This window comes from Ciona intestinalis, chromosome 8 (genome assembly GCF_000224145.3).
Source record: "Ciona intestinalis chromosome 8, KH, whole genome shotgun sequence".
Classification (NCBI taxonomy): Eukaryota; Metazoa; Chordata; class Ascidiacea; order Phlebobranchia; family Cionidae; genus Ciona; species Ciona intestinalis.
In genome coordinates, this window is record NC_020173.2 from 962,679 (window position 1) to 986,972 (window position 24,294).

At 34.7% G+C, this 24,294-nt stretch overlaps 4 protein-coding genes across 4 annotated transcripts in view; 2 read left to right on the forward strand and 2 right to left on the reverse strand.

Moving 5' to 3' along the window:
* The first annotated feature begins 173 nt into the window (after positions 1 to 173).
* LOC104265888 (N-acetylglucosamine-1-phosphotransferase subunit gamma-like) lies at positions 174 to 1,573 on the forward strand. The gene has a single exon (XM_009860943.3). The coding sequence runs from the start codon at positions 657 to 659 to the stop codon at positions 1,437 to 1,439; it is 783 nt and encodes a 260-aa protein (XP_009859245.1). The 5' UTR covers positions 174 to 656; the 3' UTR covers positions 1,440 to 1,573.
* On the reverse strand, positions 1,159 to 3,384 carry LOC100185529 (alpha-(1,3)-fucosyltransferase 6). The gene is made up of 3 exons (XM_002131900.4): positions 2,914 to 3,384; positions 2,615 to 2,794; positions 1,159 to 2,523 (listed from the first exon to the last, which is right to left on the reverse strand). The coding sequence occupies exons 1-3, from the start codon at positions 3,102 to 3,104 to the stop codon at positions 1,647 to 1,649; spliced, it is 1,248 nt and encodes a 415-aa protein (XP_002131936.1). The 5' UTR covers positions 3,105 to 3,384; the 3' UTR covers positions 1,159 to 1,646.
* Positions 3,385 to 3,678: 294 nt separating this feature from the next.
* Positions 3,679 to 6,245, forward strand: LOC100180011 (E3 ubiquitin-protein ligase MARCH5). The gene is made up of 6 exons (XM_002131871.4): positions 3,679 to 3,916; positions 3,978 to 4,183; positions 4,281 to 4,411; positions 4,859 to 5,043; positions 5,213 to 5,378; positions 5,939 to 6,245. The coding sequence occupies exons 1-6, from the start codon at positions 3,816 to 3,818 to the stop codon at positions 6,062 to 6,064; spliced, it is 915 nt and encodes a 304-aa protein (XP_002131907.1). The 5' UTR covers positions 3,679 to 3,815; the 3' UTR covers positions 6,065 to 6,245.
* Positions 6,246 to 6,507: 262 nt separating this feature from the next.
* LOC100180051 (adhesion G protein-coupled receptor A3) overlaps positions 6,508 to 24,294 on the reverse strand; it is a 19,882-nt gene continuing 2,095 nt past the window's right edge. Inside the window, exons 3-31 of the mRNA XM_009860944.3 lie at positions 23,464 to 23,550; positions 22,975 to 23,046; positions 22,495 to 22,566; positions 22,154 to 22,225; positions 21,564 to 21,730; positions 20,998 to 21,110; positions 20,415 to 20,550; positions 19,886 to 20,073; positions 19,387 to 19,497; positions 17,938 to 18,093; positions 17,486 to 17,653; positions 17,304 to 17,426; positions 16,637 to 16,728; positions 15,913 to 16,205; positions 15,469 to 15,635; positions 14,390 to 14,526; positions 14,084 to 14,189; positions 12,875 to 13,026; positions 12,437 to 12,529; positions 11,310 to 11,486; positions 11,005 to 11,086; positions 10,684 to 10,797; positions 10,450 to 10,506; positions 9,877 to 10,138; positions 9,413 to 9,663; positions 8,765 to 8,911; positions 8,430 to 8,554; positions 7,990 to 8,216; positions 6,508 to 7,761 (exon numbers count right to left, since the gene is read on the reverse strand). Of these exons, the coding sequence (XP_009859246.1) occupies positions 7,085 to 7,761; positions 7,990 to 8,216; positions 8,430 to 8,554; positions 8,765 to 8,911; positions 9,413 to 9,663; positions 9,877 to 10,138; positions 10,450 to 10,506; positions 10,684 to 10,797; positions 11,005 to 11,086; positions 11,310 to 11,486; positions 12,437 to 12,529; positions 12,875 to 13,026; positions 14,084 to 14,189; positions 14,390 to 14,526; positions 15,469 to 15,635; positions 15,913 to 16,205; positions 16,637 to 16,728; positions 17,304 to 17,426; positions 17,486 to 17,653; positions 17,938 to 18,093; positions 19,387 to 19,497; positions 19,886 to 20,073; positions 20,415 to 20,550; positions 20,998 to 21,110; positions 21,564 to 21,730; positions 22,154 to 22,225; positions 22,495 to 22,566; positions 22,975 to 23,046; positions 23,464 to 23,550 (4,624 nt within the window). The 3' untranslated portion in view covers positions 6,508 to 7,084. The remainder of the gene's footprint in view (positions 7,762 to 7,989; positions 8,217 to 8,429; positions 8,555 to 8,764; positions 8,912 to 9,412; positions 9,664 to 9,876; positions 10,139 to 10,449; positions 10,507 to 10,683; positions 10,798 to 11,004; positions 11,087 to 11,309; positions 11,487 to 12,436; positions 12,530 to 12,874; positions 13,027 to 14,083; positions 14,190 to 14,389; positions 14,527 to 15,468; positions 15,636 to 15,912; positions 16,206 to 16,636; positions 16,729 to 17,303; positions 17,427 to 17,485; positions 17,654 to 17,937; positions 18,094 to 19,386; positions 19,498 to 19,885; positions 20,074 to 20,414; positions 20,551 to 20,997; positions 21,111 to 21,563; positions 21,731 to 22,153; positions 22,226 to 22,494; positions 22,567 to 22,974; positions 23,047 to 23,463; positions 23,551 to 24,294) is intronic.

Genomic DNA, 24,294 nt, shown 5'->3' on the forward strand with positions numbered 1-24,294 from the left:
TTGCTGTCTTTACGCGTTTTCGTTCCCCATGTATCAGTTTTTAATTTATCGCAGCCTCCTGGCTTCTCTCTCGGAGTCAAGCAATTTAAGAATATCTCCTTCTCTTACTGGGCCTTTACCCTTACGAACGATTGATCTGCTTGAGTCATCTAAAAACTCAACACGGACCTGTGCATATTGTCCTTGCTATCCGGTGTGACCTTGGACAATCTGGCTCTGAAATATTTTGCGGTTTTAATGCGACGACCAGAGTAGACAGGGGTTGACATCTAAGTTTTTTATGCAACCCTCCGTTGATTTACGTGACCGTCTAAGTTTGTATGCATTTTAAAGATACTTTATTTTTCAATAGACATGAGTGGACCAAGGAAGTTAAAACAAAGTTTTTAATCTTTTTGCGTAAGTTTAAATACTAAGCACCAAACAGGTCACGCTACAGATTCAAAATCATAAATGTGTCCACTCATTAAAGCTCAGCACTCTTGTACTTCCTATTCGGGTATCTCCCGAAAGAAACGAATTTTGTTTTGTACCTACAATTTGATATGCAAGTATCCAATGTAGAACAATAGTTTACTACAGAAGATCTTGAAGAGAAAGGTATTCACTTATTTCTTTACTTACTTTCTAGTTCTATAGGTTTTCATTTTATAATAATGATCACGTTACTTGTGTACTGCTTCGTTGCATTGTTTACATGCAGTGACGCAATTGACATAATGCAAATGAAAATAGTCAATGAGGTTTCAAATTATGGTTGGAATGCTGGTGTAGGTGCAGATTCCAGGTCAAAACTAACAGCCAGGGTGTCTCCAGCATCATTTTCTGGCCCAACAAGTCTAAAAGCTTTGTCTCGCAAGTGTTTTTCCTACATGGGTGACTATAAGTATGAGCTTTGCCCGTTTCATAATCTCACTCAACATGAACGGTCAATGAGGTGGAACCCATATAGTGGTGTTGTTGGTGTTTGGAAAGAATGGGAGATAGCAAATAACACGTTTAAAGCCATGATTATGAAGAATGGTGATGACTGTGGCTCTGTCACACGCCAGGCTCGTGTTTTATTAAAGTGTGGCACAGTTAATAATATAACTTCTGTAACAGAGCCTAGTCGGTGTCAATACGAACTTATTTTTGAAACTCCACTTGCTTGTCATCCAGATTCAATGCTGGTTTATGTAACAATGAATGCTAGTTTGCGATATGAATGGGACAATATAGAACAAGCTCATTACAATGAGTTCATTACAGAAAAAGGTTACAATCGAAAATTATTGGAACTCTTTGACAAAGCTGGTTTTCTAACAGTGCCAGAAGATAACATTGTTTCACAGGATATACAAGAGTTTACATCGGTACAAACATGTAATGTGGAATATCAGAAACTGCTTTCTGAAGTAACAAAATTACGAAAATTAAACAGTAATAACAGCTCGTAGTTCCGGGATGGGCAACACAATTAAAATGTATGTGACAATATTTATGCAACATCTAATACATATAATATATTATACCTATGTTATAAAAATTTGTGCAATCAAAGAAATAAAAATTGGTAAAATCGTTTGTAAAATTAATTATAGTAAGTTTAAGGAGAAATACCATTCTTACAATCGGTACAAATGTTATTCATTACAAACAATGCATTAACCTGTAGGATGCAACGGTATTGTGTTGCTTAAGCATTCTTCCCTCTCTGTACCAGTCCACCAACTGTCCAAAGACTTTATAATTTTACTTACATTGTTAAATTTGACTTTTTCTGTCAGCATTTGACACATCTGACATATTCCACTCCTCCTTTTGTATTCACTGGCATGATCCACCATTTTGTAAACAGATGGCGATGGTTGCTCAAGTCTCCAATTAAAATACTCTGCATAAGCAGTGTCATTTGTATCTAAATAATTTAAATATTCAACGAGTTTTGCAGATGACTGAAAATCCTCATAAAAAATATAGGATCCTTTAGGTGCGAGTTGCTCTAAGTCTTCACGTTTGGGACCCCATACTATGGGAACCAAACCAGAATCCAAGGCATTTTTCCATAACTTCTCTGTGATGTAATCTCGGCAGTGCATTGCATTTTCAAATGAAAAGTAAAACTTATACTTGGCAGCAAATGTTTTGTAAACATCTCCTTTTGGAGCTTGGGTGCCAAAACACCCTCCACGTTTATCAACTTTTAATCCTGCTGCTTCAATTTCTTTTACCAATTGCATTCGTAATTTAGCACCATGTGTTGAACCACAGTTTCCAGCCATCCATAATACCATAAGTGGGCTCGACTTTTTAGATATTATGTCCTGTACCACTTTGAGGGAATACTGATCTTTTGTGTCTCCATTAAATATGTTTTGTCCAACATACCATTCAAAGCACGGGAAAAAAATATCAGCGTCTCGTCTATAATTCATGGTCCAATTAAAGTAAGGTCCTAAACTATCAAAGTGCAGTCCTCGCAAAACGCTTACTGCATACGGTGACTCCATTGAAAAATACACATACATTTGGTTGGGATGCCTGTAGAAATAATTCAATATTAGTTTACATAGTATCACACCAATGTCATATACAGCACAGATTTCTTCACAAAACTTTAAATTGTACTAACCTCTTGGCTGGGTTAGGTAATGCACCAACTCGTGCCTCACTGTAGTGAATTATGACTGCATCACTACTTTCCAAGTACTTGGTATCATAGGAAACCACACAGTTACCACACTGCTTGCGATCAATGTTAAATTTAATGTATTGGCCAAATATGGGTTTCCAAAACAGAATGCGTATCTCCCTGTAAGAGTATAATGCCATAATTCTGAGTAAAGTAATATAAAAAGTGAATGATATTAAAATCTCTTCTAGATATAGGTTACTGCTAAGGAATAAAATTTATAAAAATAAACAGCTCACCGGTCTTTATCCTGAGTAGTACTGGTTAAATTTACAGTTGCTGAGTTTGTGTAACTGTCAATTTCTTTGTTTCTATATTTCAGGGGAAAAAGTTTTGGCCCCTGTGTTGGGTCGTCCGACCATTGGTAAATGCCAACAAATATAAACAACCCTATTAGGCATGCCAACGAGGTGAACTTTACGTTTGGCATTTATCTGATATGGCTTCGCATGTCACTCGCAAATAGCTCTAACGAAAGTGGCTGTTTCAGCGAACTTAACAGCTGGTATTCGGGACCTACAAACATTGTTATCTATTATTGAAAGTAGTCTTGCCGTAAAACCGCGTGCGCGACAACACACTAGTTACAAAAACACTAGATACAAAAACGTTTTCAAAATCGAAGGCAACTGTGTTTTGTGTTAAGTGACAACGTGTGAATACGGTAGTGGTTTGTGGTAAGTATAGCAACTTCATTCTTTACAAAAAACGGAGTCATAGGATACAAATCAAACCATCACGTAACGCGCACATAGAAATAAACATTTCATTTACAATTTCGCAAATATAAAGTCTTCTATTAAGCCAGTTTAGCACAGCAGAACCTTGTAAAACACTAAAAACTGAAATTAATACATTTGTAAACATACTAGATAGTTTTGTAAACATACCAGATAGTTCTTTATGCTACATTTTTGCAAACATTATCAGTTGCGATTGGAAACACCATAGCGTTCCGCTCTGTTGAGTTGTAGGGTTCCTTTTGTTTTGCTTTTATATTGGTATTTAAAGTAATTGTTCTTGTAAATATTTTAAGGTTTTGTTTTGTGAATTATGAAAAAGCAGCAGTGATTGTATTCTGTTTCAAAAACTTCCTGGTCGCTGTCGTGTATATACGTCTTTATCGTACAGCCTTAGTATAATGGACATTTCAAATTCAGCAACTGAACAAAACGAAGACCAAGTCAATCCAATACCCACTCCACCCGTTCAGAATGTAGCCCCTGATAATCCAGACACGTCGTAAGTTCAACTACTCTGTTAAATACTGTAGTTTTTAATTAATCTCATTCGTGTTATTCAGAAAAAGCTGTTGGGTCTGTTTTGGTAGCGAGTCAGATGACATTACGGCTGTGTGGATTCGGCCATGCAGATGCAGGGGTACTACAAAGTGGGTCCATCACAATTGCTTAATGCGCTGGGTTGACGAGAAACAAAAAGGTCATTCATACACTAAAGTTCACTGTCCACAATGCAACACAGAGTATGTTATAACATTCCCACCCTTTGGTAAGTTATTTACAATATTGTAACTGTACACTGGATAAATTGTAATTTTCTTACACACGTACTGCGTAATGAGTATAACATGTTTATATTTGTTTAGGTAAATTTTGTGGCATAATTCAAACTGTGGACAGAATGATATACAAAGCATCCCCTCTTATTGCAACTGGTGTTTTGCTTGGTTCTGTTTACTGGACCGCTGTAACATATGGTGCTATTACTGTTATGCAGGTATTAAAAATTCAAAGCATCTGAAACGTAGGTATAGTCTACAATGTAAATTTGTACCAATTTGCTTTTGAGTGGCAGTAGTATGTTACGTCAGGCGCTGCAAAGTGGTTAACGAGTCTGGCTGTAACCCAGAGGTAATGGGTTGTGTCTTTGGGCAAGACACTTAACGGCAATTGCTCCAACCCAGTGGTCACTAATGGGTTGCCCAAATTATCAGCCATACATAAAAAATTCCCCTAAAAAGTAATCAATTACAAAGTAAGTTAAGTAACATACTTGGTAACTCGCAAGCTGACACGAGGTGTATGAACAACTACTGTTATAACGACTTGTTTTCGACCACGTGAGGATAAAGTAAGTTACATTTATTCATTCACTTACTGTCACGTACCAGCAAAAGTACTAGGCTCCTAATCTAAAAACAATGATAAAAAAGTGTTTTTTAAGGTTTTAGGTCACAAAGAAGGTTTGGACATGATGGAAAGAGCTGATCCACTGTTCCTACTTATTGGGTTGCCAGCCATACCTGTTGGCTTGGTGTTGGGCAAAATGATACAGTGGGATGAGTATCTACTTCGAGTGTGGAGGCGTCACGCCCACAAGCTTGGTATTCTTAACTACCTCTTCCCAATGTGAGGCTATGAAGATATAGTAATAGAACTATATAAATAAAAAATCAAATACAAGTGGCTGCATTTAGGTCAAATATTTTGTTCAAAATTATTCACAATGCTTCTCTATAGTGTATGGATAGTAACTTTTTTTGTTCTATCCTTTGATAATGCTAGTCCAATTTTTCAGGAATACTTATGGAACTGTACGCCCCACTCAACCACACGAGGCACCAGCGAGAGAGATAAAGTTCACCAGAGTTTTCTGTGGTGCAATGTTGTTTCCAACAATAGCTACAATCGTGGGTAAACTCGGCTTCAGAAAAGTGGATGGTAACCTTCAACGAAGCTTTTTGGTAAGTGGAAGTTAGTTTGCTTTTATAAATACTACCAACCATTATAGTAATTTTCAAATGTTTAGATTTTGGGCAGGTATTCAATGTTGCTGTTTTATATACAACAGAGCCATAGAAATACCGAGTAGTTCAACCCATTGTTACGTAAAAGGCAAATTGAACGCCATCTTGTTTCCAAAATAACACACAGCGGTATAGGGAAAATGCATGTTATTCGGTAATTTGAAAGAAAACTCGGACTTCAAAATAAATTTAAAAGTTGAAAAGTCTTAAAAACGTGTGTTATTTGTTTTCTGTATCAAAAAATGGAACTAGAAGCGGTTGATTTGTGACCTTTTAGTCATTTAATGCGGCTAAATTTATACATTTTTGCAAAAAAATGTTTGGTAAGGTAAATAGAAGCTGTTTTACATCTTCCCATAAAAAGAAATCGCAAATAAAACTTGACAAGTTCGTTTAAATTCATCTTTTTTGAACACACAAAGGCGGCAGTTGGACTACTCGGTGTTTCCATGACTCTGATATACAACAGGCTAACAGCATTACCTTTTATACTGCAGGGTGGAATAGCTTTTGTTGCGATCAAAGGGATCCTGAAGATTTACCTCAAGCAGCAAATATATTCACGTCTTGGCCAACGCAGAATCACAAATTACGAACACACAGATAGTGGAACGCCTACTTGAACAAATACATGCAGCATACACTGTCTATTGCGCAAATTTTACACTAAGTTTAAAAGTAATTATCACTAGTGCATGGAGTAAAGTTTTTTTCTTGTTGAATTCAGATTATTTTAATGAAACTGCGCCATCCTGCTTGCTATGCCGCAATTAAATGGTATACTGTGTGTTTTGTTGTTCTGTATAATCCTGTTGGTATTTTTCAATATACAAATTTAATCTGTAGGCTATTCTAATCTTCATGGAAGAGGCTGCAGTGTGACACACTATGGGACCTGAGATTCAGGCCAGAAAGTTTGAACTTTTTTGAACAAAAAGAGGCTCATATTCTGTGATTACCTAAGTTTAAACTTTTTTTAGCAAAAGACTGGCTCATATCCTGTGGGCTGTGATTACTTAAAGAACAGAACATAATGTTTGTCTTAGGAGATTCAAGAGTTGCTTTGTTAACAATTTGTAGCGCTTGGTGATGTATTTTCAGCAGAATGGAGGTAGTGGCTTACAACTACAAAAGCGGGTTCGTGAATAAAGGTAAGAACGAATGGAAAAGTGAAAATATCTACAAAATATTGTGATGGTCCAGTGGTTTGAAACGAGTATTAGATGTCGTAAGCATGATCAGATTACGTTAAGTGATGTTCCTTGGTTAGTAATAATATTTACAGTTTACATAAGATGTTCACATTGAACATTTAGAATTAGCAAAGGCAGTAACTGTTTAGTGATTTCTGTACAATGCTTAAAAAAAACAATAAAAAAATGGTAAAATCTGACAAATTGAACTGCATAAAATGGTAAAAAAGTAAATTTTTAGCACCTGGGATCTTATAGTTCCGATTGAAAAGCTTATGGTAATCGCACTTGCTTTAAAAATGAGCGCAAAGTTTAAAGTTTGGCGTTTGCATATAACTATGAGGCATGACAATGTATGCGAATTAGCACAATGAGATGCAATAAAAAAATGATGGATTATAATACTTATTGAAGATGAGACACTCGTTGGTAGAAATGCTGGTTCAAGCATTACACGCTTGTTTCGTTTCGCAAAGCAGCGTAAGCCAGGTCTGTGTCTTCTGTAGGAGAAGTTGTGGCATTTTCATGGCCCACGTTATTGTCATCCATGTCTATAATTTGAAAACCTGGGTTCTGTGGCTCGGTGTTGCTTGGTGCCTGGCAACTTGAAGATTTTCTTGATGGAAGGTGCATTGCTCCTGAGAACAAGTCCTGTGCAGTAAGGTAGTTGTGTGCTTTGTCTTGGTGCATGGCCCACCCCGAGCTCCTAGCTTCAGCAGCTGCTTGGTTAGCTGACATTCTGCTCTTGACACTGACATTATCAGTAACTGGAGGTGCCGTGGCTTCAACCTGAGAAGCTGTGGCTTCAGTATGGGAGGCCGCAGCTTTTATCTGAGTCTCATGCCTTGTGGCACGCTGCCTGGCTCGTCTCCTAGAAGCCGGCGGTCTCCTTCTCTTTGCACTTCTGCTGCTTCCACCAGGTTCCAAGGGCACTGTATTCTGTTGCAGTGATTTTCTTCTGTATGATGACACAAGATTGGGGTCGCCCGTCACCCTTTTACGTTGACCATACTTCCCCTGCATACATGTTTCACCCTTCTTCTTATTTGGAGATGAAATAAGCAGCAACCTGTAATTTTGCTCGCCCTCATCTGCAGGCTTTGGCATGGGAAGTGTAATGATATTATCTAAAAAAAATAATTAAAAGAAATAAATTACCTAGAAGCTTAGGAAATAACCATGATTAAAACAACAGAAGGTTTACTTTTATACAAAAAATCTTTCGAAAAGACCAAAACAAAATAATGATTAATACGAACATACTTGTAAAACATCCGTATGTCAAACTACTTTTTAACAAAATCTGTTAAATTGTTACGTAAAAATTTTATAATGTACTAAAAACAGCAACAAACCTGTGTTGACTAAATTGTCCAAACCCATCTCATCTTCATTAGCATTGTGGCATTTGCTCACGTTAGATAGAAGTGGAATCTGTTCCGAACTTTTGTCGATTGACTTCTGTGGTTTGGTGGGAGACTCATCATTGCTTGTGAGCGGATCTTGAGCGTATTCACGAAGAACTGTAAGCTTCTTCTGTCTGTTACGTTTCGCATCTAAAGCTTTTCGCATTTTCTGATATCTGAAAAAATAAAGTTGGTTGTCTAAATTATCAGCCACAGATAAAAAATACTCACCAACAAAGTAACATACTTGGTAACTTGTAAGCTGGCACGAGGTGTATAAAACAGAACACCCATGTTATAACGACTGTCATTTTCCAGCCATGTGAGAATAAAGTAAGTTACATTCAATTATTACCGCCGATAAAAATGTACAACATATCCCTCCCTACCTGTGATACAAAACTTTGTTGTCAATTTTTGGTTGTGTGTGTTGAAGAACAACAGGTATGGTATGCATGTTGTTGTGACTGTCATCAAAGCTGTGTTCGGTCATGCTCGAATCCAACTGGTGTTGCTGCATAAGACAAACATTTTTTTGATAATAAGGATTGAAAAAAAAGAAGAAAAAAACCTAATAAAAAACATATTAAATTAACAAAAAGTATTAACTAATTTTTTTTGTAGTTTGAAAGGCAGCGTAGATTTTTCAGATTACCCTTTTTTATATATCCACATACGTTTACACTCCATTATTATATAAATAAAACTCAAAGTTTTAACTTACCTGTAAATTGGTCATTTTCACTGGTTTTGAACTGCTTTTATAGTAATGTTGTCCATAACCATGGTAACCCCACTCTTGTGAAGGGGAGTGGAAAGAATCTCCATGTTGGTGTTCCGTAAGTGTGTAGAAGTTGTTTGGATCAGATGGCTGGTGATAGAGGTGTAGTGATGGTATGAGGAATAGAAGAACATATAAAAAGGAAGTAAATATACATAGTCAGCTTCATGTACAAAAATATAGTACCGGGGGAGGGGGGTAAGATGGGACACCTTTAGCACATAACATCCAAACATTCTGATAGTGTTCTAAATAAATAGCAATCGCCCATGAGAGTCGTGAGGATACGGTTTTATAATTCTTTGAATATTCTTTGTTTACTATCAAATAAGACCTCCCACTATATACAAAATATAGTACTGGGGGGGAGGATTAGATTTTAAACACTATTGACACCTAAATCCTATATTTCTTGATTGTGTTTTGAACAATAGTGGGCCAAAAAAATCTTACTATATACATAATTTGGGCATACAAGGTCCATTGACTTTCAGTAAAAACGCTCGAAAGGGGGTGAGAATTAGTTTTAAGGCACAAAATACAGTAATAGAAGATATTGGAGAAATAATTTGATTTCCAATATAAACTTACCAACAGTAATGATGAATTGGAATGTGGGACAAGCAGACCACTCTCAGTGAGTGTGTTGCTTAATGCTTTCTCCCTGTGAAACTGTGCGCACTTATGTGCACTGCTGGCGCGGGATGTGTCATATGTGCCACCGGGCAGGGGAGCAGAGCTGTTCCGGCCAAATGGACTGTGACGAGAAGTGAGATTACCACGAGAGCTCTCTCCTCCAGTTGTGAGATGAAGAGCAGTTTCAGTCGTTGTTGGATCAGTTGCTGAAGCAAGAAAAGTATTTTTGTAAAAATTTTTTTTTTTCAAGGAAAGCTTAAAGAAAATGCTTGTAAACGTATTTTGCCAAGATTTATAAAGTTTAAAAAAAAGTAAAAAAAATAAAACAAAAAATATGACTCACTAATGATTTTTGAATCTTTTGACACAGACATTTATATATATACAGTATTTTTTGGGTAAAAAATTGTTCAACTAACCAGCAGTAGTGACGGTGTTCTCTCGTTTCCGATCCGGGATGTTAGTTGCGATGTCATTGTTGATCTGGATGTTGCTCTCTGCCTCCAGGACCTTTTTCTTCCTCCTGTTACAAAGGTTCCTCCAGCTCCTCCGGACATCTGATCTCGAAGTAAGATGTTGGATGAGGAGGAAGGATGACATGGCGATACACATCATCGCGAAGATGCACGAGAAGATGAGATGAAGATCGATGGATGGAGTCGGCTCTTCTTGCTTGAAAAACTGAAAAAAAAAAACAATATTTTACTTTTAAAGAGATTAAAAACAAGTAAAAAAGTAATAAAATAATAATTATTAATTATACAGTAGGGTGGGAAAGAAGAAACACCTTTTAACTCTATTTTCTCATTCCATTTAGTAATAAATAAAAAGGACAGTTAAAGAATTATTAAACTATATCCTCATGACTCCCATAGACCGTTGTTAATTGTTTGAAACACGATCAGGATATTCAGATAACATTAGCTAATGGTGTCCAATCTTTCCGACCCTACAATACCAAAAGTTGAAAAATTAAAAAGCATGAAACCCACCTTGAAATAATTTTGGTTGAACAAAGTTTGTCGGACATGACTTGATATCTTTTGTTCCTGTTAGAAAAAAAAAGAGAACAGTTTTTATAAGTTGCTTTTGTCAAGGCGCATCTTAAAAACATTGAATTCTTCCATACTATATTAATTATTGGGTTGAATATTGTTAAGGCACATTTTAGCGAATGTTTAAAACATTACTATTTATAAACTACTCCTGACATTTGAATAACAAACCTGTATTCTTGGAGCTGCAACCGTCATTGCAGCCGTCACCCACGTTGTTATAAATAAAACAAGAATAAGCGCGACACCTTGTAATCTTGTCTTCGAACTTTGTTCATTTTCAACCTGAATAGTTGTGTGAGTTAAAAAAAGCAAGAATTTCTGCATCCTCATGCTCTCTGTCAAGCCATTTATGCAACTAGCACAAGATATTTGAACACATTTTGAACGATTTGTTTTTTTAAAAAATAACACAAATATTTCAATACTTTTGACCCTACTATTAAAAAAAAAACACGTTTTGACCGATTGATTTATTCTGTTGAAACTTACATCCTTAGAGAAAGAGTTGTTAACTGGATTGGAATGTTGAGTGAATGAAGATTCCATGTATTGTAGAGGTGTGTCTTCCCCTCTGTGTTCAAACAACAATATTTATTTAATAAATAAACATAAAAATGGTTTTAAGCAACAGCTGTTACCATTTTAATTCATTTATTTTTTGTTATGAAACACGACATAAAACGCTCCTGTGATACAAAGATAATGCATAAAAATGTGTTGCTTCTAGTTCTGTCTTACCTGCACAAACAACAAGTCAGACATTAAAGTCTGTACACAAGACACAACCGACTTACATAAACTCTTTACTATATTCTCGCTTTCTTCGTTTTCGTGACTTCCTCTTCATTTCACCACTAGGAGCGCAGTTGAGCGTGGCAAGGATTCGAAGTAAGACGAGGATGCAGAAGATTGCGATGCAAGCAGCTGGTGCGTAGAACGCATATAAACTTGTCTCCCATGACAACCAACAGCTGGAAATAATAAAGTACAAGCGTTAATCACTGATTAGTAAAATAAAGCACCATTTTTTAAATTTTAGGACAAAACTTGGTTGCTGAGAAAATGTCTGTAACGTCTTAATTTGCTTCATAATTCGCTCTTGCTTTGTAGCAGCTTGTTTATGTCCCCTAATTTTAATTTCTCATGTGTGTGTATTTTATGTGTTATGTGACGTCACAATTACGCCACGTTTGGCTGCTGGTAATCATTTTTTATCTTTCTTTTCCGATCACCTCGCAGTCCAAGTGTACTGTTGTATTTATATCTGCCAACATCCATCTTGTTTGAATAGTTACCCCTGAGCGGCCCTGTGTGTGCCTGCTATCTTGTCCTAAAATTGTTCGGTAGGTGCTATGTTTTTTATATATCGTATTATTTTGTGTGATAGTATGTAAACCGTACGCCCTGTGTGTGTGCGTACTATTTAAGTGTGTGTGTATCACTTAAGTGCCTGTGTATTATTTATTCGTGTATATATTTTTTAGAAAACCGTGCGTACATACGTACCGTACCGTGCGTACATACGTACCGTACCGTGCGTACTCGTACAAAATAAATTCGTTTACAACAAATCAACGTACGCGTTTTCGTCAATCTACAACCGTCGTGTGACCTGTCGGGGCGACCTAGGACACGCCTCTCATAGACCGTTACAATGTCTGTAACCTTTTAGAAAACCAAAATAATGTGAAGTTTCTATTTCAACTTTCAGAATATAAAAACAATATTTTTTAAAAACTTATATGACTTTATAAACCCCAAAAGCGAGAGACTCGAGGTTCACAAAAAACGCTACAAATGTTAACGTCTTGATGATATAAAGATATATCGTTGCTAAGGTTATGCATTCGTTTAAATGATTTTCTACATTTTAGAATATAAATTATAATTTATGATGCAAGACACACCACTGCCTACTTACTATTGACCACCGTCACCATTGTAATTTTCAATCTTGGCAGAAGCCGTGATTCCACAAATAATAATCGGGATTCCGCAACCAATCAAGTAAAATCTGGAAAAATATTAAAAACACGATATTAAAGTGAATATTTAAATATAGTAGAGTGGGGGAAGATGGGACACCTTTTCACTCTATTTTCTCGTCCCATTTTGTAGTAAACTAACAAGCCCCCAAAATTTTTAAACCGTATCCTCACTACTCCCATAGACCATTTTTAATTGTTTAAAACGCGATTAAGATATTTGGATATAATGTGCTGAAAGTGTTCTGTCTTTTCTGCACTGCCGTAATAAAATAAGAGGCAAAAAGCCTCTTATTTCTTCGGAATGTCCGTCTGACTATCTTTGCCCCCCCCCCGCCCCCCGCATTTTAAACAGCTTGCCAGCTATGAGTTACCTTAACATTGGTTTTGAAGGTTTTGGTTCCAACAATGGTGGTTGTTGAGCAGCCAACATCTCCTTGCATATGTTGCCACTAGATAATGTAATCCATAGTAGAACAGATAGTGAGGAGTAGTGAAGTAAGATGCCGGTTACATAACACATCACCTGTGAAAGTAGGTGGGTTGTTACTTGTAATGCTTGTGAATTCATGGTGTAAATATGCGCTGATCGTATGCCATATTTCACTTAACTTTAGGAGCGTCTAGCATTTTGAAGAGACATACCAATGAACAATGAAAATTGGTATGTATTTATATAGATAGAGATGATTAAATATGTTCTAGAGATACCACCAATGTTTCCCAAAATATATTTCTTATATATAAGCTGTTTTGTTCATTAAAACTTTTGTGGTAGCTTTTAAATCACATTTGAGCAATTTCTTCAATTCATAAATTTTGTTTTTTAGTTGTATGCCCCATAAAGGCTTCAAATTTGTGTGTTTAAACTTTTTTGTCACAGTTTGGCAAGTGGTATATGAGATACGACTGTTGGTATCCACCCCGATAATACTTTAAAGCTTGTTTGTGAATCTAATTAATATGAATAACACTTTATTATTAAATAAAGGTTATTATGTAATCGTCAACCCTGCCATTTTAGTTTAATTTTGTTTGTAACTTTTATCTTGACAGTATTTTTGAAAGCAATGGACAAACACGAAGTTAAGTCTAAAAGATATTTTAATAATCTGAAAGCAGATTAATCCGGTTGAAACCAGATTACACGCTTTACAATTAAATATTTCCGAACTCATGGCATTTGTACCAAATTTACTCAACAAATATTTGTCTTGTCAGCTCGAACATTCAGAAATGGGAAAAGCAAACAACAACAGTTCAACTGTAATTGGTTAACATTCCAGGGAAGGTTTTGAATTGGAATAATATGTGCGCGGGTATGGTAATGTCAATATTTGAATGACATACAAGAATTTCTTAACCTTACATAATAAGTTTGCTGACTGAACTTTTTAAATGCATAACATAGAATTGGTCAACATGTTTTTCAAACACTTTATTATAAATATCCCACTTTTAAGCAGTTTTTTAAATAAAATACAAATTTTTACATACCAAAGCATTAAAAAATCACTTTGATGTGTATTTGGAATAAGAAATATTTTATAATGGTTAGAAATAATTCAATAATTCAACCGTACCTTTGAACTAATGCTCCAAACACCGACAGTGAACGTAAGGACAGCAACGAGGAGGTGTAACGTTGTGTTGATGATCATGTGGCGGGCGTCACGCGACAGCAACAAGCTAGAAAAAATTATAAATTTAAAAACAAACAAAAAGTTTTTTTTTTCAACTGTGTCTGTGTAGTGTGCTATGTATGTGTTACTGGCTTGCATGCAAACATGGCTTCAAATAACAAAAAAAAGCATAAATAATTCAAGAAACACATTAAGCCTTAAGTGTAAGATAATACACTAAAAATGAAATAAAATAAAAGCGCATACTTTCTGAACACTGCATATGTGATGAGCATGAGTAGTAGAGTAAGTGTAAGCACAGCAGATCCAGCATACACTGTGGGGTGGGTGAGAGTTGTTTGTCTGCCATTGTTGCCTCCTCTACTGTTAGGATCTTGAATGTTCTGTTGGGTTAAACAATAAAGGTTGGTAAGGAAGAACAAATAAGAACATGAATCAGATTGTTGTTTATTACTGAGTAGTAAAATACATTTTATGCTATATGGGTATATATGTATACTGCATACTACATATAGGGGTATACGGCACACTGATACACTGACATTTTATGCAATAGGAGTAAGGTAGTAGGCTCTAGGCCAGCAGACTTGGAATGTAGGCATTAGGTTCGCCTCTTCGGTAGTATTAGGCAACAACACATAAAGTGCTTAATGCTTTGTAGCCTAAAAGTATAAAAAGGCACAAACTGTAATTTTCCTACAAATGCAACTACAAAATAATTTTAAGCAATATCGAATTTGTAATTAAATTTAATGTCATGAATTTTAAATTTAAACTGGAGTACTAGACTTTTTATATTTGCAAAGTAAAGGTTCTTAGCTAACAATTAAAAACTGCCAGTCAGGATATCCACACAAATACAAGGATTAGTATTAAGCAAACACAAACACACGGTTATGAATGGTAGGATATTCGAAACTTAATATCATTTTAAAGCGATTTCTTAAGTTAATTCTTTGCTAGAGGCATTTAATTTATATCACAATATATAAAACAAACCTTATACTTAGTGCTAAACTGCTTTATTAATGTTTAGCCTGTTAAAATTCTAAGGTAAATTGAAGCCATAGGGTTAAATTTTAAACAAAAATTACATTGTGTGCTTTGTTGTATTAATTAAATTTAAATTTTCAAAAAAGATTCTTTTATATACATATATATATATATATATCCTATGTACTACAGCAAGGCCTGCCAGGGGTAGATCTATTACCTAGTACCAAAAAATCAAAGCTGAAAATACTAAAAATAAAGGTGACATGTCACCTAGGCACCTTAATCTGCTGCATAAGCCTATGCTAATAATAAATTATATCAGGTCATACCTTCATAATAGCAAACGTAGCAAGAACATCACATTGTATGACGGTTATATTATGTTGTTGCTGATCACGAGTTGTATGGTTGAATATACAGTGATGATGAGCTCTGTTCCAACCACTACCATTCCACATAGCAATGTAATGCTCATAATCCAAGTTCAATTGGGAAACTGGAAAAAATAGTTATAAATTTTTTTTTTTTTTAAACAAATTTTTAAAAGATATTTGTGGTAAAAAACATTAAAAAGCTCGCTGTGTCGAAATAAAACAAAAGGAAAAACAGAAAGGAGTCTAATGGAAAACTGCTTTATTTTTTGGTAAATCAGGAAAATAACTGCATATCAGACATTTTAAAACAGCCAACTAAATTGCATGAATATAACAAAACAACACATATCGTCATGTAATAATTCGTACACAGCTTTAGAACTATTCTATTCTAATTACCTGACTCTTGTGTATGGAAGATATATACAGCAGGTTTGGTGAGATTCACCACATTTCTATTGTTCACATGCACGGAATATATGCTCGACACAAGAACGTGTCGTTCAGGATCAGGTTTTATATTCTTTTTTAATTCCTGCTTAAATTTTGTCATATCGGCAAGAAAATCAACTTGTTTGGCGACTATTTTGCCTTTATCTTCTTGCTGGCTGGATTGAAGGTGATTTTTCCATGCTTTGTATTCCATAAGACTCATTGTTGTTGTAGTGGAAGATTGAAACAAATTGCCGTTCCTGTGTAATATAGGCAAATGTCGCATCAGATACACCTTATTTGCTTTATAATATAAATGTGTAGTATATTCCATATGATATGAATGAGGTCTTACCGAGTCTGAAGAGCGCAGAGTTGCCAAAATAACAGCAAAGGTACAGGTGTTATTTATAAAACATTTTCCACTATTATTTTTCAATGGTCATGCTAAATACAGTTTGCTTTGGTATAGTAGGGCAGAGGAAGATAAAACACTGTTTCTTTCTATTTTCTTATCCCATTTGGTAGTAAACACAGAATAGGCTATTCAAATTAATATAAAACTGCATCTCTCCGACTTCCATAAACCATTGTTAAATGTTAAAAACACGATCGAGATATTTGGTTGTGAGCTAGAAGTGTCCCATCTTCCTCCACTACTACATAATAAAAATAAATAGATGGTACATACTTGTAAACAGCAATGTAGAGTTTGTTTATTGAATTTCCATTCAAAAACGCAGTTGGAACAGCAGGTGGTAGGAGGAGAGTGCTTTGTGACGCCTGTGATGCAAAATGTTCTTTACTTGTGCTTTATATGAGATATTTAAAAAATTCACCTATGGCTTCAAAATACTGTTTATATTATGACTGTAATGTTAACATTATGACAATATATTTGTTACATTACATTTTTTAACAGAATTTTGAACGACTGTAATATATTCCGTGAATCTGACCCTGACCTGGTGCTCATACAGTTGGACGATTCTTGTGTAAAGAAATACAGTAAGGATCTGGTGCTACGAAAATGTAACAGACAAAAATCTAGTCCAACTAATTTGGGATGACATTGCTAAAACGCAATTACATACTAATAGTCAATTATAAGGAACCTGATGCAGATGTGGAGAATGCAGTATTATTTAGCTATGCTAGTTTGTATGAACAAATAACAGCAGTGAAAATGCTGTTTTTGACTTAAAACCGGGGTGCAATAAATGTATGGTTTTAAAAGTTGTTGCAACAAATACCCCTAGTGTTACAGTTATGGTAATGTATGTGTGAAGTATAAAAAATAAAAAAGAATGAAAAAATAAAAGGATTGAAAAATTAAATAATAACAAATCCTGGCATACCAATTCCAATTCTGGATATTTTGTCAATTCTGTCCATTCAATCGCCTCAGAGATGGAGCAGTAGATATACTTTTGGTCGGTAACGTTAAAGTTATAACCAGCTAACGCAATATTTGAAGATTTCTGGAAAAACAACTTTGTTACCAAAGCTCGAAAAAGGGAAATGGTATTCAACTCCATACCATGTTTATGTTTGTCATATTTGAAAGGAATCCTATAGCAGTTGTTTTCAGTATTCGTTGTAGCTTGTTACATGTTTGAACCACTTCATGCGAAGGCAGTATGGAGTAGAATGCATGGGATGACATGGACTTACCCATTAACTCCAGTATTGAACTACTAAGAGATATCTAGGAGAAATTTCAGGATTAAATCAATTTAAATAGGGGTATGAGACGAAAAAATCAACACATGCTTACAATATGCACAAAGCATAAAACATAGGCAGTAAATAAATCAATAAAAAAATCAAAAAAATGGACATAAAGACCAAAAATAGACATTTTGGGCTCCTTGGGTATAAAAATGAAAACTTTATTCCAATGTTTTGTTTGCCATTCGGCAAGACTTCATCAGAGTATGACAAATAAAACCTACATTACATTATGCTTAGAAGTAACAAAATATGACCAACCATGTTCTCTTGTAAATGTTCACTGCAGTTTCCGATCACTTCACCCAACAGTTGGAAACCGATTGAATCGCGGACAATCACCCCACTCAGGTTACCGACTGCATTACTGCACACTGACCAAGCATTTTCCCGTGATATGTTTCGTTCAAGCATCATCTAGAAAGATAAGTTTATGTATTTTTTTAAATTGATTGAAGTACATATGAGAACACTAAAATGCTTCTCATTTATTTAGAAAAAAAAAAGTTTTGTAACCAAGTGGTTAAACACAAGCATTGCAAAACCACTTGCGTTGTATCGCAAGTATAGCCTGTTCGATACTTGATGCAGTTGTGAACGTGTAATTTCTGGGGCAAAACACTTAATGAATATAAATCCAACCCAGGGTCCAAGTTTTCAGTCATACAGAAACAAACAAAAAAAAACAATTACTCATAAAGTTGCATATTATTTTGTTCCAATATTATGTGTATGAAAACAGACATTCATGTTACAATTACGACTGCTTTATTCATTCTAAAGATATACGACTGGAATGCTAATTACACAAGTCATAAATCGGTTACTTGAGAATATTAAACCTAAAATAACAACATTAAGTAGGGTGGGGGAAGATAGGACACTTTTCATTCTATTTGGTCCTAAACAAAAAACATTCAAATAAATTTAAACCATATACCTATGTGCTATGTTAATTGTTAAAAAAAAACTTTAGAATATTTAGATATTTGATGCTAAACGTGTCCCATCTTACCCCACCCCACTACAATACAGCCAATAATGCAACCGAAATTTGTTTAGAATAATCCATTTTTGTGCTACAGTTACAGCTTGTACAATGTAACAGTTTAAAGTACAGAACAAGCTTTTCAGTAATGAGAGGATACAGCGCACTTAACAATTACAGGAATAAAATCCAAGTATTTGATAATAACCACCACGTTACACTATACAACTACCAGCGCTGTAACACAGCCGATAATTACATCGAGATCTCAAGTATTTGAAGAGAGGTAATGACAGTTTGGTATGAACTTTCTACAGTAAATTAATGGTTTGGTATTTCATGTCATCTATGGTAACCTTGTATAAGGAAATCATTGTTTTGTTTTTTAATTTTTTTTTGTAAAAACTTTGTGAAAACTTGCCATTTTACGCATAAAATTTTAATCTTCATACTGTATTGGTAATTTGGTAACACACTGTAGTTGCATATAAACTGACAGCATATACAAGTATATCAGGATATTAACAAAACCATTTTTTGTTTATAAAGTTCTAACAGAAACTTTCATATAAGTTATTTACTATGTTTTCATGTTGTAAAAAATATTTCAGCAGGAAGAAAAAAATGTTAATGTTTTTTAAACAGACTTTACTCAAAACAGAAAAATAAAATGCAATATCTCTTTTAAAAGCATGGCTACATTCTTACTTTTACTTAAATACCTTAGAATATCTTGCAAGTGGGTCATGGAACTGACATTGTGAGTAGTTGCCAATGGACCAAACACCTGGTAGTATACACTGTCGTGATGCTATGTGTGGTTCCATGGTAATCTGGGGAATATAGAACAACAATTACTACAATACAATGTGTGGACTTTGTATAAAGTGGGGCAAAGGCAGTCAACCAGTTGCATGACAAAGCCTTGTATTTTTCTAACTAAACGGAAAATGTCAAATGGTTATGCTGCTTTACTGATAACCACTGAAGCAATTTATTCCTTTTTTTAATTTGTGCATGAAGCAAACAAATTAGGTGGAATATGTCATTGTCAAAGTTTTAGATGAACAAATAATGAATAAAAATTCCAAAATTTAAATTCAAGTCCTCCCACAAATAAACACGAGGATAATGCAGCTTACTTACAACCACCAGCTGAGGTTAGGAACACTAGACTCAATATGTTGCATTCGCTCGCTTAAATTTACTACCCTAACTTACTTCTTGTTGTGGTTCAGTGCAGTTGTAACGTACCGTGACACCCGTCACGGCTTCGTGCCACGTGAAGTTGCCCATATCGTTTGTGACATTCACCCTGTCACAATACTTGGCTGTGGTTTTGAGCACCTTGATCTCAGTATGTTTTGATACGAAGGAAATATTTGATGAGATAGTGCACCCCCACACCCCTGCAAAGAATTTGTGTTTTAAATGTTTTTTGACGGGGCATTAATTTCAGAAAATATGTGTGCTGAAATAAGTTTTTGGGAAGTGTTTAGTTAAATGAAGAAAACGTTTTTAATAATACATGCTGCTTCTTAAGAAGGCCCACTGATTTTCTACTATTAAGTTTAATTTACATTATTTGAAAGTAAAAAATACGGTGCAAAACAATGTGAAAAAACGTTCATAGTCATACTACAATACTATACATATGACTGCAATTTTAAAAAAACTAAACATTTTGTAAAAAAATTACAAATTTTGCATCTAACGGCTAATACAATATTACAAACGCTATATTCTTTACCTGAATATTGTGCAGTTAGATTAGGTAGTGTAAGTCTACTTGATACAACTGACGTATCATAAGATCGACGAAAGGTTTGGTTAAACATTTGCATTGACGAGTTGCTTATGCGAACACCATTTAAACTCCAATTGATCTAAACATAAGCAAAATACAGATGATATGGAGAGAAACATAGAGAGCTAAATGTCTAAAAATTAAAGGATATTTATGAATGAAACCTGAAACTATAGGCCTACTACAATATAAGCTGTAGCTTAACTGTGGAAAGCCTATTTCGTTTGAAAGAACACAGGCATAATAGGTTCAACCACCGACGGGTTAAAGTTTGAAAACACACAGAATATTCATACTTTTACTTCTACTATTGGTATTACAGTAATCTTAAAATAAACATATTCTATATGTATTTGTCTAATACAGACTTAATTCTATGGCTTAATAGATTATCTATGTTGTTTCATTGTTTATCCTATAAATAAAAAGTTCACCAATTACATGTTTGTACAGTTAAACAACAAAAACAAGACGATAAAAAAACCTTTTGCCCGCTACTGTTACACGTGATTGTAAACAGATTTACCTTGGCATGGAAAAGGTCGGTGCCCTCACAATGCAATGAAATTGAATCGCCTTCAAACACCACTTGCTGTTTAGCGGGTCGTATATCAAAGTATGGAAGATCGGATAACACGTCTGTAACAACGCCACTTATCCGTTAAATTATCCTCACAAGTTAAACAACGGAGTAACAAAACTACTGTGTAAGTGCAACAATAATACAAATGCAGCAAATGGCTATTTTGGACAAAACTGATAGTATAACACTTTATTGTTAAGGGTAAAGCAAAATAATTTTTACTAAAGTCCAAATTTGCAATGTCATTTCCCTCAACTTGGGTGGTCTAGCCTTTCTGTTTTACCATCTTTGTAAAACAATAAAACTCATACAGAACTTGCTGAACTAAAAATTAAACACATTAAAATAATCTAATAAATGCCCTAAACACAACGCAAAATTCTGTTACAAAAAATTCATTCCAGGTTTTTTGTCTCAGACTTTGTGTTTTAACATTAAATAGTGTCCTACAAAAAAAAACTAATTAAACAGTGTCTTATATGGACTTTCATAACTTTATATCAACTTACCACATTTCAACCGTTTAATTTTCACTCTTTTTAAGTTGATTCCTTTCATAGATAAAGGCACTGTGCATGCACCGTTCAGTTTAAGTTTGGTTGTTCTATTCATTTTAGACCATACCAGAAATTCCTTCATCATGCAGTTGCATACTAAGTGGGTTGATGACACATTCCTATTGGAAATAATATGATGATAGTAACATAACCTTGGAATTACCATGCAAACATTGAACCAATAGATTAGGAAGTAGTTGATATAATAGCAGGAAGTAATAGTCGTAAAGTGGTAGCTCGTAAAAGTAGTAACACATGTTATAGAAAAAAAACAACTCTATTTAATGGCTTTATGGATATTCCATAAAAAAAACTATTAAATCCTCTATCTTGCTCGTATGTGGAACTTAAAATCCAAGAAAAAGTAGCAATAATTTAAGAATGATTAATTATAAAAACAAATTAGTAAGAATAAATGTTACAGTCACACAATAAATACTTTCAGAATAGTAAATTAAAAATACCAATTACAAATTTTTTTAGGAGAAGTGGTTGATAATGTGGTAAAAATTTGTTGCGAATCACTTAAATGAGAAACTTACAATCTTTTAAGCGATGTCAGAGATGTGAATGTGTCTCCTGGTATGAGGGGGAAAATATTATTGTTCAAATACCTGGAATACAAATCAAAGTTGATTTATGAGTTACTTTATAGTGTATACACCACTAACTGCGTATAACAAAAACGTAAAATTTATTAAGTATTGTACAGTGTACACAAAAAATAACTTCTTGAAAACAAAGTCCATTTTCCAGAACAATGTTTATTCAAACTACTTTAACAAGGATTTGCTGCTATAGTTGCTGCTATAGATCAAGGATTAATTATATAATACATATAATATTTATCTATTTGGTCATCAAACTACATTATTACACTCACAGTCGTTCAAGGCTGGTAAGGCCCAGAAACATGGATCTGTCGAGTCTCCCGATGTTATTATGACTCAGATTGCTGAAATGATATTATGGTATGATGGTATGATGGTATATAATAGAGCCTACCATACAAATATACAATCAATATCATACATAGTGATACATTATAGAAGACATTTACCATAAAACATACAGCGGAGGAAGGAATTATTTGGACTTTTGGTTGCTTATCTAAACACATATAAAAATTTGGCAAAATAGTATGTTGGGTTTTAACGATAGGCTTAATTATTGCCATGCAAGTTCTCAGGGCAATGTAGTTTAAAAGAAAACAGTTAAGTGAATGGCATTTTGTTTTAAGGTCAAGGTAATTTTAAACAAACTTAAAATACACAATACACAGAACAATGCGCAACTCAGACGAGTGGCTCCTCTAACATGTCTGGCATAAACAAGCTCTCTAATCTTATTGAGAAGCACTTACAGTCTCTTGAGATTCCTGAAATTAGTGAAGGTTGAAGGCCCAATATAACTTATTTGGTTTTCCGCCAATATCCTGAAAGCAAAAAGAGGAAGTTCTAATAAATATCATAATTGGAATTTTAAAACAATAACTGGGGAAGGAAAAGTGTTTTACTTTAAACAGATAACACATCAGTTTAACCTTAGAATTTATATTCGATGCTATTTATCGTGCCATTACTACAATATATGGTGATTTTGCCAGGACTATTGATTAGTTATCAGTATATTTATATAAAAAGTATTTGCTATGCAATGTGGAAAACTGAACAATCCTTTTTATTCTTTATATATATTACAAAAACCAGCAAATAATAATAACACTCAAACATTTTTATTAAAAAAAACACTATCAATTTTATAGGGGTGGTCTTGCAGCTTCTATAAAAGTTTATTTATTTCAACACAAAGATGTTTTAGGGTTTAGTTTAAAATGAATTGTGGTACTTACAAAGAAGTGACACTTTTTAATAGCTGGGAAATTGCTGCAGGAAAAAGCTGCGAACTGATATTTTTAATCCAGTTGTCCGACAGGTCACTGTAAAAACAAGCGTATTTTAAACCAGAATAATATTTTTTTCTGGAAAGTAAGTCTGTAACACAGTATACAGAATTTCCGGTTAAAATGGGAAAAGTTGTATTTTAATGTGCTCATATTTAAAACAATTTTAAATTATAATGCAAGTCTCTATATATTTGATGTATTTTTATACAGCTTACGCACAACATAACCAGGGGCGCAACCAGGGGGGCTGTTTTGCTGTCATGACAGCCCCCTTTTCCGCAGACACGCACGCAGCCAGAAAGTGCTAAGACGCACACACACGCGTTGCATTCAATATTACATTCCTTCGCTTAAAATTGGAATAACTTTTCGTTCAATTGTTACGTCACTTGTCCTATTGTAACGTAACTATTAATTATGACGTTTCATAATATAACAATCTGGAGGAATGTGCTAACTGCCCAACCAACCACGAGATCGAAACATCGTGTATGAGCGTCACATTTTTACGCTCTGCGCTGGCGTAGGAAATAAAGGAAGACGCATGTGGTAGCATACATTCAACACTTAACAAACGAAGCAATCGTTGTGAATTTATTCTCGTGAAAAGTGACGTAATAAAACTCTGGTTCTCGTGCGGTGCCAACGAACACGTTTTTTGGCCTTTGTACAAGCTCTGCCGGGGCGATACTTTGTAATAATATATGACAATTTGTGTTGGTTCCAATTTACTGATAGCGTCGCTCATCGCACTTATATTTGCACCNAATTAAATGC

Excerpts from the sequence above, each read along its gene's own strand:
- LOC104265888 (XM_009860943.3), top strand. The coding sequence starts at position 657 with ATGATCACGTTACTTGTGTACTGCTTCGTTGCATTGTTTACATGCAGT.
- LOC100185529 (XM_002131900.4), bottom strand. The coding sequence starts at position 3,104 with ATGCCAAACGTAAAGTTCACCTCGTTGGCATGCCTAATAGGGTTGTTT. Across the intron at positions 2,795-2,913 it reads ACTACTCAGGATAAAGACCG|GGAGATACGCATTCTGTTTT; the intron begins GTGAGCTGTTTA and ends ATACTCTTACAG. Across the intron at positions 2,524-2,614 it reads TTACCTAACCCAGCCAAGAG|GCATCCCAACCAAATGTATG; the intron begins GTTAGTACAATT and ends TTATTTCTACAG.
- LOC100180011 (XM_002131871.4), top strand. The coding sequence starts at position 3,816 with ATGGACATTTCAAATTCAGCAACTGAACAAAACGAAGACCAAGTCAAT. Across the intron at positions 4,184-4,280 it reads TATAACATTCCCACCCTTTG|GTAAATTTTGTGGCATAATT; the intron begins GTAAGTTATTTA and ends ATATTTGTTTAG. Across the intron at positions 5,379-5,938 it reads ACCTTCAACGAAGCTTTTTG|GGTGGAATAGCTTTTGTTGC; the intron begins GTAAGTGGAAGT and ends TTTATACTGCAG.